At 44.1% G+C, this 13443-nt stretch overlaps 1 protein-coding gene across 1 annotated transcript; it reads left to right on the forward strand.

Annotated features, from left to right (window-relative positions):
- The first annotated feature begins 5046 nt into the window (after positions 1 to 5046).
- Positions 5047 to 5706, forward strand: LOC117144489. The gene is made up of 2 exons (XM_033309676.1): positions 5047 to 5167; positions 5227 to 5706. The coding sequence occupies exons 1-2, from the start codon at positions 5098 to 5100 to the stop codon at positions 5634 to 5636; spliced, it is 480 nt and encodes a 159-aa protein (XP_033165567.1). The 5' UTR covers positions 5047 to 5097; the 3' UTR covers positions 5637 to 5706.
- Positions 5707 to 13443: the final 7737 nt, after the last annotated feature.

Here is a 13443-nt window from a genome sequence, read left to right on the forward strand (position 1 = left end):
AATTTCACGGCTGAATGCAAATTCGGTGTCGAGTCCTTGGCTCTCTAATTGACTGACGAATACTTAAAATATGAATTTCAAATGAAGTTCAGCCATTGTCTGCTTTCTGGCTTTCTTTTGCCGCCTTTCGACTGGGCGCGATTAATTATGGAGTGATGATGATGATGGTGGAGCTGGAGATGGTGCTGGGGCTGGAGCAGCCTCTGCCCTCCGGTGGAGCATTAATCATGTGAAAGTAATTTTGCACATTTGCATGCGTTGCACAAAGCGATAATTTTCATCCATCATTTTCAAGTGTTTCCGCAGGATTATAGTGCTGCAAGGAGTCGTCAGCCTTTCGCTGTCATATCCTGCTTGTGTGCAGGATGGGGAGTCGCCTCATTATCCATCGCCATGTCGTCGTCAATTATTCTTGTTCTGCAGCCTGCCTGCAAGAACTGTGCATTTAGTTGATGAGCTCCTCTGCCCTGGTGGAAGCCACCAACTCCTGCTGCTCCTCCTGCTCATCCTGCTCCTTTGGTGCTTTGCTCTTTTGTGCCTCGATGCCTTTGGTTTTCGGGACTCGGCTTTCATCTTTCGGCTGACTGCCAGTTGATCAATGGCTCTGCCCGTTTTCCATGGTGTTTCATGCAATTACGTATTTATATTGCGTATACGCCATGTGAATACGACGGATGGATGGAGTGCCCTTGAAGTAGGCGGCGTTCCGGGGCGGAAACTTCTCCGTACGTTCTCGCCACAACTGCTGCAATAATGAACTTTGATTTTGCCCTTTTGCAATTCCCGGAATCATGAATGTTCCACAGCTTGTGGCCTGGCTGGAAAATGCGGAGCACGAGCTGGGAAATATGCGATATAATTGCTGATTGATGCGGTTTGAAGGAGCTTGCTCTTTATGCTCTCGCACATTTTATTATCAAACTTGGTATACAATCGAACAAACTGACAGAAACCCTATTTTTTATACAATAACTAATTAAATTAGACATATCTCTTTTAATCATTGTCATTACTAAACCCATTAAAGGACGATGAAGTGTGGCCATAACCGACTCTATTAAGTGTGCTGAATTATGAAGGCCATGTGTACAGCCACTTGGTTGGGTTTTCGGTGCTCCCCGGATCTTGGCAGGATGTGGTTGCCATTTAGCAGATGTCGCCGCTCTTGGCACCCAGCTCCTTGGCCATTAATCTGCCTGGGAACGCGGCTGCCAGATGCCTGGTGTCTTCTACTGCGGAAAGTGCGAAAGTATCGCACACATGTTTCCCTTATTTATTTTTTGGCAATGCTCTGGCTGCATGTTTAATTGGATTTGCAGCTAAGCGGAATTAGAATTGTGGGCGGAAAAGTGGGGCGCATTTGCATACTTCAGCTGTGGCGGAAAACCTCGGCGGAAAACCTCGGCGGAAAACCTCGAGACACTGAAAAAAAGGGGATGCAATTGAAGGAGATTGATATACCAAGAAACATAATAATATTCTTACGATCCATTTTTCATGGAATTCTCATAGTTCTTTCAAGCAATCTCTTTACTTAAAATAAACACATATTTTTTGGATTTAAAATTCTTACCAAATACATTCAAATTGGCTAGGAAATCTTTTTCCGAGTGCCGCTGCGAGGCGACAACAAGCAAGTGTAAATTTCACTTGAACTGATAATTTCACTCAATTTGTGAGCGCTGATGAGCAAAGTTTTCCCATTTGCATGCGACTACGTGTGCCGGCTTTTCCGCGCCTTCCCCCGCTTTTCCACGCCCCCTCCTCCAGATGCAAGTTTCCATCTTTCGTTTCTCCTTCATCTGGCGCTGCTCCTGAATCAGATGATTTCTTTTTTGTCGCCGTCGCCGAGTTGAAGGTGCCAATTAGGGATTTCCGCCTCAATTACTTTCGCGAGCACACGAGCAGCGAGTTTGTATGATTTTCGCATGACAAACTTGGGGCTTTCACATCGACGTCACCATTCCCCCTTTCCCTTTTCCCATTCCCCTCCCCACAAGCAAATGACTGTTTCCCTTGGCGAAGTATTCACTTCCCCTAAAAATGTAATTGCAAGGAGTGCGCCCCGAAAATCTTGGGTGTGCGTGATGAAAAAACTCGTTTGCATTTTACATGTTTCATCTGCAGGTGCAGAAAGCTGGAATGCGAGCACATAGTTCATGTGGCTTTTCCTGCGACTTGGTAATTTCCATTTCTGCTGAATGCGCTGCCAGCTCCTTGATTGGCTCTGCGATTACGCTAAAATGATTGCAAATATGTGAAAACGCTGATGGTCGAAGTGGTGAGCTCGAAGGAATAGCAATAATGTGTACAAAGTGCATTTGAGGAAAGTCAAACTTTGAGGTAGCAATACAATAAAACTTGAATGCAACTGCACCAGTTTTCCGATATCAATTAATTCGAGACTCGGCAGGAAAGCCATTTCATAAGCCAACAGACAAACTGGTATCTGTAAATTCTAAATACATGGCCAACGGGTCGAGGGCCGCCTTTCAAATCAAAACCAATAGGGCTAACGACAAAGGCAAACGTTTCCGTACCTTTTGTCAAGTCACGGAAAGGCCGAGAAGCACTTAGGAATATTGCATTGAATACGGCATCGAATCGAAGTGGTTAGATCGGAATTGGAGGCACGGAAGGATGCCGGGGTAGAAACGGGGTCAAGTCGGATGTGTGACGATTCCGGATGGATCCCTGGCTCGTCCTGCTGCTTAAGTGTAATTAAATTCACCCGAGCCCCACTCCCCCTCGCCCGCAAGTGTTGCTCATCAAATGGATTGATTTATGATGATGCCCTCCCGTTCGTACTGTTCGTCCTAGGATTTCATCCTTCTCTGGCTGACGAGGCATGACATAATAAATCGCCATGTCCTGGATCCAGAGTCCTGGGTGTCCTGGTTGCGCTGGCACAATGACAGCCACACACACACATGAGCCGAGCGCAGAGATTTGAAAATTAATTTGCGAAAAGTTTCGCCTACTCAAATCTCGCATCTCTCACATTTCGCATCCTGCGCGATATATTTATATTTATATTTATTATTTAATTTCGCCCCACTGCTGTGTACTTTGGCGCATTTTTACGCTCGACTGCCGCCTCGTTCTTTTGCTGCGTTGACGGCAAAGTTTAATTTTTATTGTTGTTTGACTTTGTTAAATGATTTTTATTGCCTTTCAGCTGGCCCGCCAAGGAGCAGCGAAGAAAGGCGAAGCCTTTGGTAGGAATTTAATATAACTGCTGTGACCATATTGCCGAGCAAACAATGCAGCCGCTCCACTTTCTCCCAGCGAACCGATGCCCCGCCATGTCCTTTATTGCTCTAGGATTTATTGGGGCACTCCGCTGAGTTTGACGCTTTGCCTTGAGATATGAGCGCCGTTTGATTGTTTTCTGTGTACCACTCGCTCGCTGGCTGCCAAATTGCCAAGTTTTCCAGCCAGCCGAACGCTCCAAGTTTTCCGGCATAACTCATAAGCATCTTTTTGAAAATCAAACTGAAAACCTGTAAGTACAAACGTAAAAAGCAGTCTCGGTAGGAAACCACAACAAAGGAGCCTAGAAATTTAATGAAAGCCTTGGCATATAACTACACTCAACTAAATGGAATACCAACTTAAAGGTTTAATATAAAAATATATAAAACAAGTACTATTTTACAAACAAAGTAACATTCATAAAATGCAGTTTAATAATTTTTAATTTGCTATATTATGCTCTTCCTTTGACACTAGTTGCTATTTTGTTTGCCCCGACTGTACTTCTGTTAATATTCACTGTACGAACTTTTCCGGTCACCACAATAAAGGAGTCTCCCAAGTGCCTTCTGTTCAAACACGCTTTTTTGTGGTTAGTTGAAAGAGTTTGGCCTCAAATTTAATTACATGGCCTGACATCGACCACATTTAGCCGAAGAAACAAAGACAAATAAATGTGAAGTATTTCAAAATTTATGAAATATTTTCCATTCAAATTTGAAAGCGCTATTCGAGTTCAATATGTTACATTGATTGGTAGTTTAAAATGCATTATTTATAGCCTTTAACATTATCCTGGCGGCTTAACTTTAGTGCTCCATTGCAAACTGGCATCAGCTTAATGGGTTAATTATGCGGACAGATGTGGTACCTGGCAGCCTGGAGCTTAAAATTTGCTGTCCGCGCCCGTGGAAATGATTAATTGCAGTTTGTTGGAATGCATTGGCGAGTGCAATGAGTGCCCCTCAAATGAATTGCATAATCAGCTGTCAATTACAGTGCTGTCAGGGGATTCAGCGCTGGCCGATGGATCCTTTATTCGATGCGCCATCGGCATTAAACCAATTGCTCTGCAGGCCATTCTGGGCAGGAATGAGTTGTGAATGGCTGCCAAGCGAACAATGGCGGCGACTCTGGATTAGAACGAATAGTTTCCATGGACGGGCTGCATTTGTGTCAACTGGATTGTTATGCATGTTTGCATTACTGAGCGGCATATCTTTTTCCCCCGCCCAGCAATTGTCCTTCGAAGGACAATGTACGCATTGCGTCACTGCGAGAGATACGCCCATTGTTCGAGCCGAAACAATGCCAAGCCGAGCCGAGCCAAATTCAAAGCCTGCCCTCCTGAGCCTTTTGCTCGGCCTCGGCTTTAGTCATAGTTTTAATCTCACTAATGGCTGGCAGGATTTCAAGTCGATGGCAACACAGAACAGGACCTGCTGCTCGTGTCACAAAGGTCCTTCGCTGCACACGACAATTCAATTTCGCCCCCTTTTCCGAAAAGAATACACATTCCACGCACAAAGCAAGATACACTCATCCAGATGGCAGGGGTTGTGTTTTAAAAGTTAAGACGGCCTTAAAACCCAGTGATATTAGAAAAAGTTACTCTTTTCGTTTAATATAGTAGAATATATATATAAAGTGCCAGCAATATGTCAATAAGTCAATTGGCACCTTTGAGTAAGAGTGAGTGAATCAATCGATCAGCCGACTCATAAGAGAACTCACTAATTCATTGAGTGTTTAGCAACAAAAGCTCCCTCAAAAACCTGAGAACAAAACTAGATAACATCAGTAGCATTTGGAATCTCGGCTCGCAAACAGGTTGCTCTCGCAATGGGGAAACTGCAAATATTGGGATTTCTGTGCGTGTGGGCTCTTATTTGCCTTGGCAGTTGTTTCGCCTGTAAGTTGATACATAATTCGCATAATTGCTGATTAAATAAAACTTGTTCTGAATTGCAGATCCCAGGGCAAAGAACTCGTACGTAAATGACTTTGTGTTCCCCACCGAAGATGAGCACGTCATTCCCCCCTGGCAGCAGTACTCAAATGAACACTCATCGCAGTCCAGAGACTTGAAACTGGCCAAATGCACTGACTTCCAACTGGACAACGCCTCTGGCAATGCTCGCCTGATCTTCATCAGCTACAAGAAAGTGGAGGATCCTCTCCAGAGCCTGAAAAAGGCGCTAGTTGAGGAGCTGAATCTTCCGGAACTTGTGGTCAGCCTGAAAGTGGTGAGGAGTGGGAAAAACCGCTTAGTTTTCGAGCTGCCAAGTGCTCTGGATGCCCTCTTCGCTCTGAATAGTTACTGCAATCGGTATCGCGATCGTAACGATCTCACCTATGAAATCATCAGCGTTCAGAAGTGATTAAGTAATTAGACCTGACTTAGTATAGTAACATGTACTGGTTAATAAAGTAAGAGAATAATACCCTAAAGTGAGATGATTTTCAAACAATAACAATGGCTTTAAATATTCTGCTCACGTCGAGCGTTGTTTTATGCATAAATCGTTATCAGGGTAACGTGCCTACTACTAACTACATGTGACTCATCCGAGAATACAATACAGTTTGGTTTTGGCCAACGGCAATCTTCGCACGGGTAATCCCCAGTGGGAATCATTAGCGAGAAATCTCGCTTCTAAAAACCGAGGCCAACTATTGTTTGGCCCAGTCAAACCAGCGGAGCCCATAAATAAGTGGATGTGATTCGGCTTGGACGATGGTCGCCAGGTGAAAGGGCCACCTGGACTACGTACACGAATGCAATTAAGTTTGTGCGGCGGCGGCGAGAGCATAACGCATTTGGTGGAGGCGCTTGTTTATTGACGTCGCTGTTTTTGTATTAACCGGGCTGGGAAGGACACCCCACGGAAGCCGGACTCCTGGTTGTTGTCGCGCTGGTTGCCCTCGCTGTTGAACATGGCCACAATGGAATGGGCGATACCAGGATACCGCGATACCAGGATACCAGGATAGCTGCGGATAGCTGCGGGGCGCAAGGATAATAGGGGGAGTGGGGAAATGGGCGAGCGGAGCTTTACAATTTACACATTAATTATGAGCAGACATGTGTTGTAGGCGTTTTGGCCAGGATCCTGCTGCTGCCTCGAGCCTTGCGACGCGGTAACAGGTGCCTCCTGTGACTTCATTGCCTTCTCGTGCACTGCCAAAAAAGCAATGCCAAGTTGTTCCCACACCCTTCGATAGCTATCAGCTATTTGGTTAGTTTTTCTCCGAGTGCACGAAGTATGCAAATTCAGGCTAGGCAAAATATGCCCCTGGCCGGCTTTTATGGCAGCGAATTAATGAACGCAGCCAACGAGGCTGGCTGACGGCAGCAAGGACGTGGGCCAGGTCATTATTTTGCCCATGTCCCTGCTCCTGCGGCTCCTACCCCTTTCCCTTCTCCCACTGCAATGCATTGCGGCCTGGTCAGCTTGTGGCTCCATGGAACACCTCTCGTGGGCCCCCAGACCGCCGCCGCCGTGTGCAATAATAGCAATAATTTATCACCCCGGACCCAAATTATGCACGAACTCAATTGTGCGTGAAATTAAATTTTAAGCGCAAACAGGACGACTTGTCGGCTCGGCCCTGTTTACCCCAATAATTTGGCTAATTTCACTTGAGACCGGCCCACAAAACCGACCCACTGGCAGGCCGAATAACATTGAAAATATTTCCAATAGCTCGGTGCGGCCACAAATGACATGTGTGCGAGTATGGCCGGCATTTGTTTAGCACTAATTGGGAGTTTCTTGGCCCAAATGCCTTGGCTGCAAGTGCGGCTTGAAGTCTGAATTAATGAAATATTAATAGGGCCTTTAATTGTTCTAGACTGTCTGCACAAAGCTATTGTGGATATGAATTTACGGCACACTTGGAAAAGCAATTTAAGTTTGCAAAATGTGTTTAATTAAGACTTGCGGGATTAAATTGAACATCAAATGGAGATGGAGCAGGGGACATGTGTCAAATATTTTTTGTTTAGCAAACAGAAACGAAGTGCCCACTTAGTTGCCGAATCAAAGCATCCTGCTGCGTCTCGAAACTTTTACCAATTTACTTTATTTCCATTGCAAACTTTGAGATTCGAGAGCTCAAAGACACGAGGGTCAGTTGGAATAAATTGGCAAATTGTCGGCGCAGAATTCTCCAAGGACATAAAGTACGAAACTTTCGATTGCATTTTTGTCGCCGCAGTACCTCTGATTGCCTTAAAAATAATTTATTGAGTCAATTGACTTTTGCAGCGGACTCTCCTCTCCGCAAATAAACGCACTGCAATCGAACTTACAATCTCCGGGGAACCCCACACACATTCACTTGATTTGATTGTGTTGATTCTGGCTCCGACTCGGAATCTGCAGAGGGAAATAAACTTAAGTGCAGCAGCCACCAGCCACGTTGCCGAGTTCCAAAGGAACACGACTCGATTCGACTTGGTTCCATTCGAAATTTGAAATTTATTGCGGCCGGAGTTCGTTCACATGGCAAGTTAAAGCTCCGGCTACATTTACATGACTCATTCAAACTCCGGCATTTGCTCATTTCGGAGACGGGGGGATGGAGACGGGAAAGTCCGGACATTTGCGAAATTCCTACTCAGACTCCGGCCAAATGCGAAGCGAGTCACACATGTCAATTCAATTCGATCGGAGGACCGTGACGAACGAAGGAGCCAGGCCTATGAAGGAGTCCAAGTCGAGTCCTTGTTTCCGTTTCCTCCGGGGACCACACAACTCCATTGGCAGCCCACATGTCTAGTATGGCCAAATAAAAACGTCTCTCTTTCATTTACATTGATTGACAGACGGAGTCGTCGAAGATGGGAACTGTCTCGTTGAATGTGTCCTGTGGCTTGTCACCGAAATATCCTTTATAATTGGAAGACATTTCCATATGCCAGGACTCACTGCAACTCTGGCTAAGCATTTCCCCAAGTCGAAACAGGATGTGAATAATTGATTAAGACCGAATTGTGTTCATAATAGGAAAGCTGAGGTAGTATACATGGTTATGGTTTAAAGAATGAATCTCTTTTCTAAACCAAGTTATATAGGAGTTTGAGTTTATTTAATGCTTGAATTATGTGCTTGAAATGGTCTCCACTCATATTCAGCAATTTGAGTTGAAACTCACCACGAAGTCAGTTCGGCTTCATCCGCTGCAAAGCTACAGAATGTTGTAGCTTTGTGGTCGTGTGGAACGTAAGTTGTTCGCTCGGATTTCGTATAAGAGTTGCGCAGTGTGTGGATATAAAGTTAGATAATAAACAAATTATTCAGTAAACTCGCCAAATAAACTAGTAAATACTTATATAATCACCCATTGCAATACTTTGAATGTATATTCTCTCACTTTGAATAATACTTTTAAGTAATTGAATTCATAGGCGCACCTAACGAAGCAAGTAAATCTGAGATTTATACCAGCGTAACGAAAAAATCGCATAGGAATTTATTTGAAATTGGATTTATTGCAACTGCTAGAGCGAAAAGATGAAAAATGTGTATCAATCCGTTGGCAAAGGATGCTGCAAAATTCTGAAGGCAAATACTTTATGGTTTCGCATTTGGTAGTTGTTCGACACTTTTTAAGGGAATTGCTGGAACAACAAAATTGTGTGCCATAAATAATGCCAAATCGAATATCATAAATATTAAAAACAATTTTCATTTTGCCAAGTTTTCGTGCAAATTGTCTTTTATTTCAAATGCAAGCAAGCTGTAAATAAAAATATTTTTTAAGGGGTTACCCATAACTTGTAAATAATCAATAGAAAATGAGTGTAACTATTTTAAAATATATCCTGCGATATAAATGGATACGCTTGATTGCAGCATTTATAAATTTAATTAAGTTTACAGTGTGGGGTATATCCCCCCCCTTCGCTTTTGCTATCAAGTATCCCTTTTGTCTCTTTGTGGGCCGCTTAATTAATTTATTTAATTACACTCCCATTTGCATTCATTTTTAAACGAGTCTGTTTATGTCCTGCCTGAAAATGAATAACAAACTGAATGAAAATATCAGCATAATGCGTCGAATGAATACTTTTATCATTCGCTTTTGTTGCAGTGACAAGCTTAAAGCGAATGGAAAACCAATTAGGAAACGTAATGGTCTGGAAGTAATCATAAATTGGTTGGAAATTAATCGCAACAATTTTAAAGCTAATCCCACATAAATCGAATGAAGTCCACAGATTGAAGGGTTTCCAAACGGGGATCAACATAAAATTGTAATTTTAATGACCATAATTATGCGGAGCTGAACCAGAAAACCCTTTTACGCAAAGATTTTAAAAGTTGAGAGCCCGTCGAAAAAAGGGTAAGCAAAGGCAGTTAAATGTATCATTAAATTAAATCCAAAGTCGTAACTCGCTGCGAAAATGTTTTTGAAGAAGGATTTCCTGTCCACCAGGTGGTCCATACCTTTTAATTAACCTAATGTACAAATAATATATTTTATTAGTTGGAGTGAGTTTAGTTTAGTTTATGATTACAACTAATTGACTTTTTGTGTTAGAATTTCTATAATTTCAAACTGACTGAAATTGTAATTAGGACTCTGGTTTTCGGGCAATTAGTTTAATTGCAGTTAAAATTTTTAGTGGCTATACACGCGAAATTCGGGAACCGCAAATTTAATTTATAATTTATATGGCAAAGCCAACAAATTATTAAATAAAGTGTAGAATATCTAGTTTTTGAGGGGCTCATCCAATGTAAAAGCCACTGAAAAGTACGCCTCCATATATTTGCATGCCAAGCTAGTTTCATTTGTGTAACTTAAGCCAGTTTCACATGATTTGGCCATGTGATTTTAGGGTCTAAAATCCCAGCATCTCTGATTTGCATCGGAATCCAAATAAAGAACCGGGCTGCCGACGGACACATACATATTCAGAAGGATTTCGCATGCGGCGCACATTTTTGAATACATTTGACAATTTTCGTAAGAGAAATGAGAAATATTTGCATTTACTTGAGTAGCAGCAGCGACAACGATGACTACGACTACGACGACGGCAATGCAAAAATGTAATTTCCATGAAAGCGCAGCCAACTCCGAAAACGAAATGGCTGGAATCCACGGGACGTGGGCGAGGATGTCTGCAGCCGGAGTCACGAGCAAAGCCGGAGTCATCCGAAGTGGCTGCAAGTGCGCAGGCATTCGGATTCGGTGGGGCTGCCTCCAAGTCCTGGGCACCACGGTGATCCCAGCATGCATGGCTGCACTGCGAGAAAATAGTTGACATAAGTCTACCCACTTAAATGATCGATATGAGATTGACTACTGTAAATGAGAATTTCAAGTATCCTATGAACCCAGTAAGAACCCAGTAGTTAACTGGGTTGAACTGTAAGTAAAAGTTCAACTGATTTCTTCCAGTGCACTTTTCCCAACTGCTGGCAGTAATACTGTGTAGGCGAGGAAAGTTTCTGGTGTGCAGGGAGGACGTGGCGTTGACGGCGGTGTCTATTGTGCGGGTTAGCAGCGGCTGCATTTGCATCCCGACAGCAGATGCTCCACTCCGCCTGGCGAGGATTGGGATGAGGATGAGGGTGTGGATGTGGGTGTGCTATGCCATGTGAAGGAGGAGGGGATTTCCAGAGCCTGTCCGGCTGGCTGGCATGAAATATTTGACTTTTGATTAAAGCACCGGCTCAAGTGCCTGGCGGAGCTCCCTGGCGTTCTGCCCTTGCCACTTGACAAGACTCACTTGTCTCCCGACTGCATTTCATATTGTGTTGCATAATTTTCTGCGGTTTGCCAGCCCTAATGTGGGAAAGCCCTAAAAAATCTAAAATAAAAATGCGCCCGGCATTGTGAAAGTTTTTCCCAAGAACTTGCTGGGGAACTGGTTCCGTCGTTGTCATCGGGCCTGTTGTTGTGGTGTTGCGAAATGTGCATTGTTTGCTGTGGTGCAAAATAGTCGTTTCCATTGCCATTCCTCTCTGGCTGGCAAAAGTGTTGGCCAAGCTGCTGCACTTGTGCCAAAAGTGAGCAGAGCGAGAAGTTTTATGGAATTACACGTTCCATGGCAGAATATACCCATTTTCCCCAATGGCAAATGGTGGCAAATAAGTTTTGGGACCTGCACATGGCAGTTGCCTTCTGGAGCGCTCACAAATAAAGTTATTAACACAAAGCTGGTTTTGAAATTATTTGAACCGCTTGCATGGAACAGTAAATCTGTATTAGAAATGAGTTACAACATAATTGCACCATACTTTATGCAAAAGGAGCCTTTGCTAATTATACTTTGACTAAAATTGAGCTGCAGAGGTACCCAAATATCAATGGCGCTTAATTGGCATGCGAATGCGGAGCACTTAAGCGCCGAAAATCTTGGAGGCACCACTTCGTTGAGACCAGGACAAAAAATTAATCATACGCTCCGGTTGCCCGCACAGTCGAGGGGAATTTGCCGGGATCAAGGGGAATATTATTGCGGTACAAAGGGCAAATTAATTTTTCATAAAAGGCGCACCACACGGCCACCGCTGTGGGGTTCTGGTCCCCCGTCTCATTCTCCTCTCCTACCCATCCTCCCTTCCGCATCCTGCGCTCCACATCCTGCGGTTTGCTGCTCACGCACGTAGGATATGTACCTGCCACACGGATATGCTCGCATTCGGGGCTGGGCGCAATTAATTTTCAATGTGCGCTTTATGCAGCTCCTTGCCGGGTTGGGGGTCCTCGTCCGGATTTCGCTCTCTCCGGCGGGAAAATACGGCTGCCAAGGTCCCCAGATGCGCTGGCGAGTGCGGCGGGGCGTGCTAATTGCCACACAAAAAGCGGCAAAAGAAATGCAGCCAGCCCTCCGAGTCCTCGTCGTCCTTCGAGTCCTTCAAGCCCTTCGAACAACTCTTGATCGCATCGCTGGCTAATGTGATGTGTGCTTAATTTCCGCTCTTCAGCTAATTGGCCTCGTTCGCCTGCGTTTCGCTAATTACTTAATCATCAGCCGCACTGACAGCCCCTAGATTTTAAATGCATCAAAAATCAAATCCAAAAACTCCCCTTGTCGCCCCTGCTACTATCTCAAGTACATAATAACTAGTCAGCCTAAAAAGAACTGAGAAGAATTGCTATCAGTGAAATCATTTACTGGCATGTTTACGACTCAATAGCGAAAAACAACTTCCAATCCGATGCTGATTGCAATGGAAAACAAGTATTTCAGTGAATTGCACTCGCATCCATCAAACTCGTTTGGCTGTCAACGTTTCCGGTCTGGCAGGACAATCGGGACTGCTAGGACTGCCAGGACGACCCGGACAGATGTCTCGGCTTCGAACTTAGTAACGAGCTCATCCGCAGCCCAGCCACCTGGCCAACCTGGGCAACCAAACCCACTGCTGTCTGTCAAATTGAGCGCAAAAGCCTTGGCATCCAGCTCAGGTGACATCAGTTCCGTCTCGTTACAGTTTGAAGTTTACCGTGTGTGACAGGCCTGGGGTTTGGTTCAGTTCAGTTCGCTTCGGTTCGGTTTGGTTGGGTTTGGTTGGGTTTTGTGGGCGGACCACCGCAGAAAAGTTGAAACGAAAAGTTTTTAGTGCGGAGGTAAGTAAAAACAAAGAATTTTTACTACACGCAGAGAAAAGATGTGTACGCAACTAGCAGTGTTGAGATTTTAGTGTTGGAAGATCATTTTCAACGCAGATTCACTCTGGAGCACAACTATCATGTCGCTGCTTACTATCAGCCAGCTTTCATGGTTAGAATTAAGTAATAGCTTAATCTAATAAACAAATTTTTATGCATAGAACTAAGGAAAATTATATTAAGAGTGTAGTTCCAGAGATATCAATTAGATAGGTTGCAGAATAGGGCTTTTGTGTTTAAATTAGACAGACTCCAAGATGGAACTCCCCCGACCTACTACCATCTCGATGGGGTAAACAGGATTTGGGGGCATAAATCGAAATATTATCAAGATGCCAGCTGGTCGCGTCGCAACTAAATTGTTTGCAAATTTCTGCTCAGCTTTTTCTTTCGACCCCGCGGCGCCTGATGGCCAAGAACAAAAACGGAGAGACAGCGGCAGAAAATTGTGTAAACAAGTTTTACTCACCTATGGCCAGAATTTACAACCCGGCCAACATTGGCCTAAACATTTTTTTTTTTTCATTTTCATTTTTCTCTTTCAGACCTGGC

Source organism: Drosophila mauritiana, chromosome 2L (assembly GCF_004382145.1).
Source record: "Drosophila mauritiana strain mau12 chromosome 2L, ASM438214v1, whole genome shotgun sequence".
Lineage (NCBI taxonomy): Eukaryota > Metazoa > Arthropoda > Insecta > Diptera > Drosophilidae > Drosophila > Drosophila mauritiana.

Excerpts from the sequence above, each read along its gene's own strand:
- LOC117144489 (XM_033309676.1), top strand. The coding sequence starts at position 5,098 with ATGGGGAAACTGCAAATATTGGGATTTCTGTGCGTGTGGGCTCTTATT. Across the intron at positions 5,168-5,226 it reads CCTTGGCAGTTGTTTCGCCT|ATCCCAGGGCAAAGAACTCG; the intron begins GTAAGTTGATAC and ends TCTGAATTGCAG.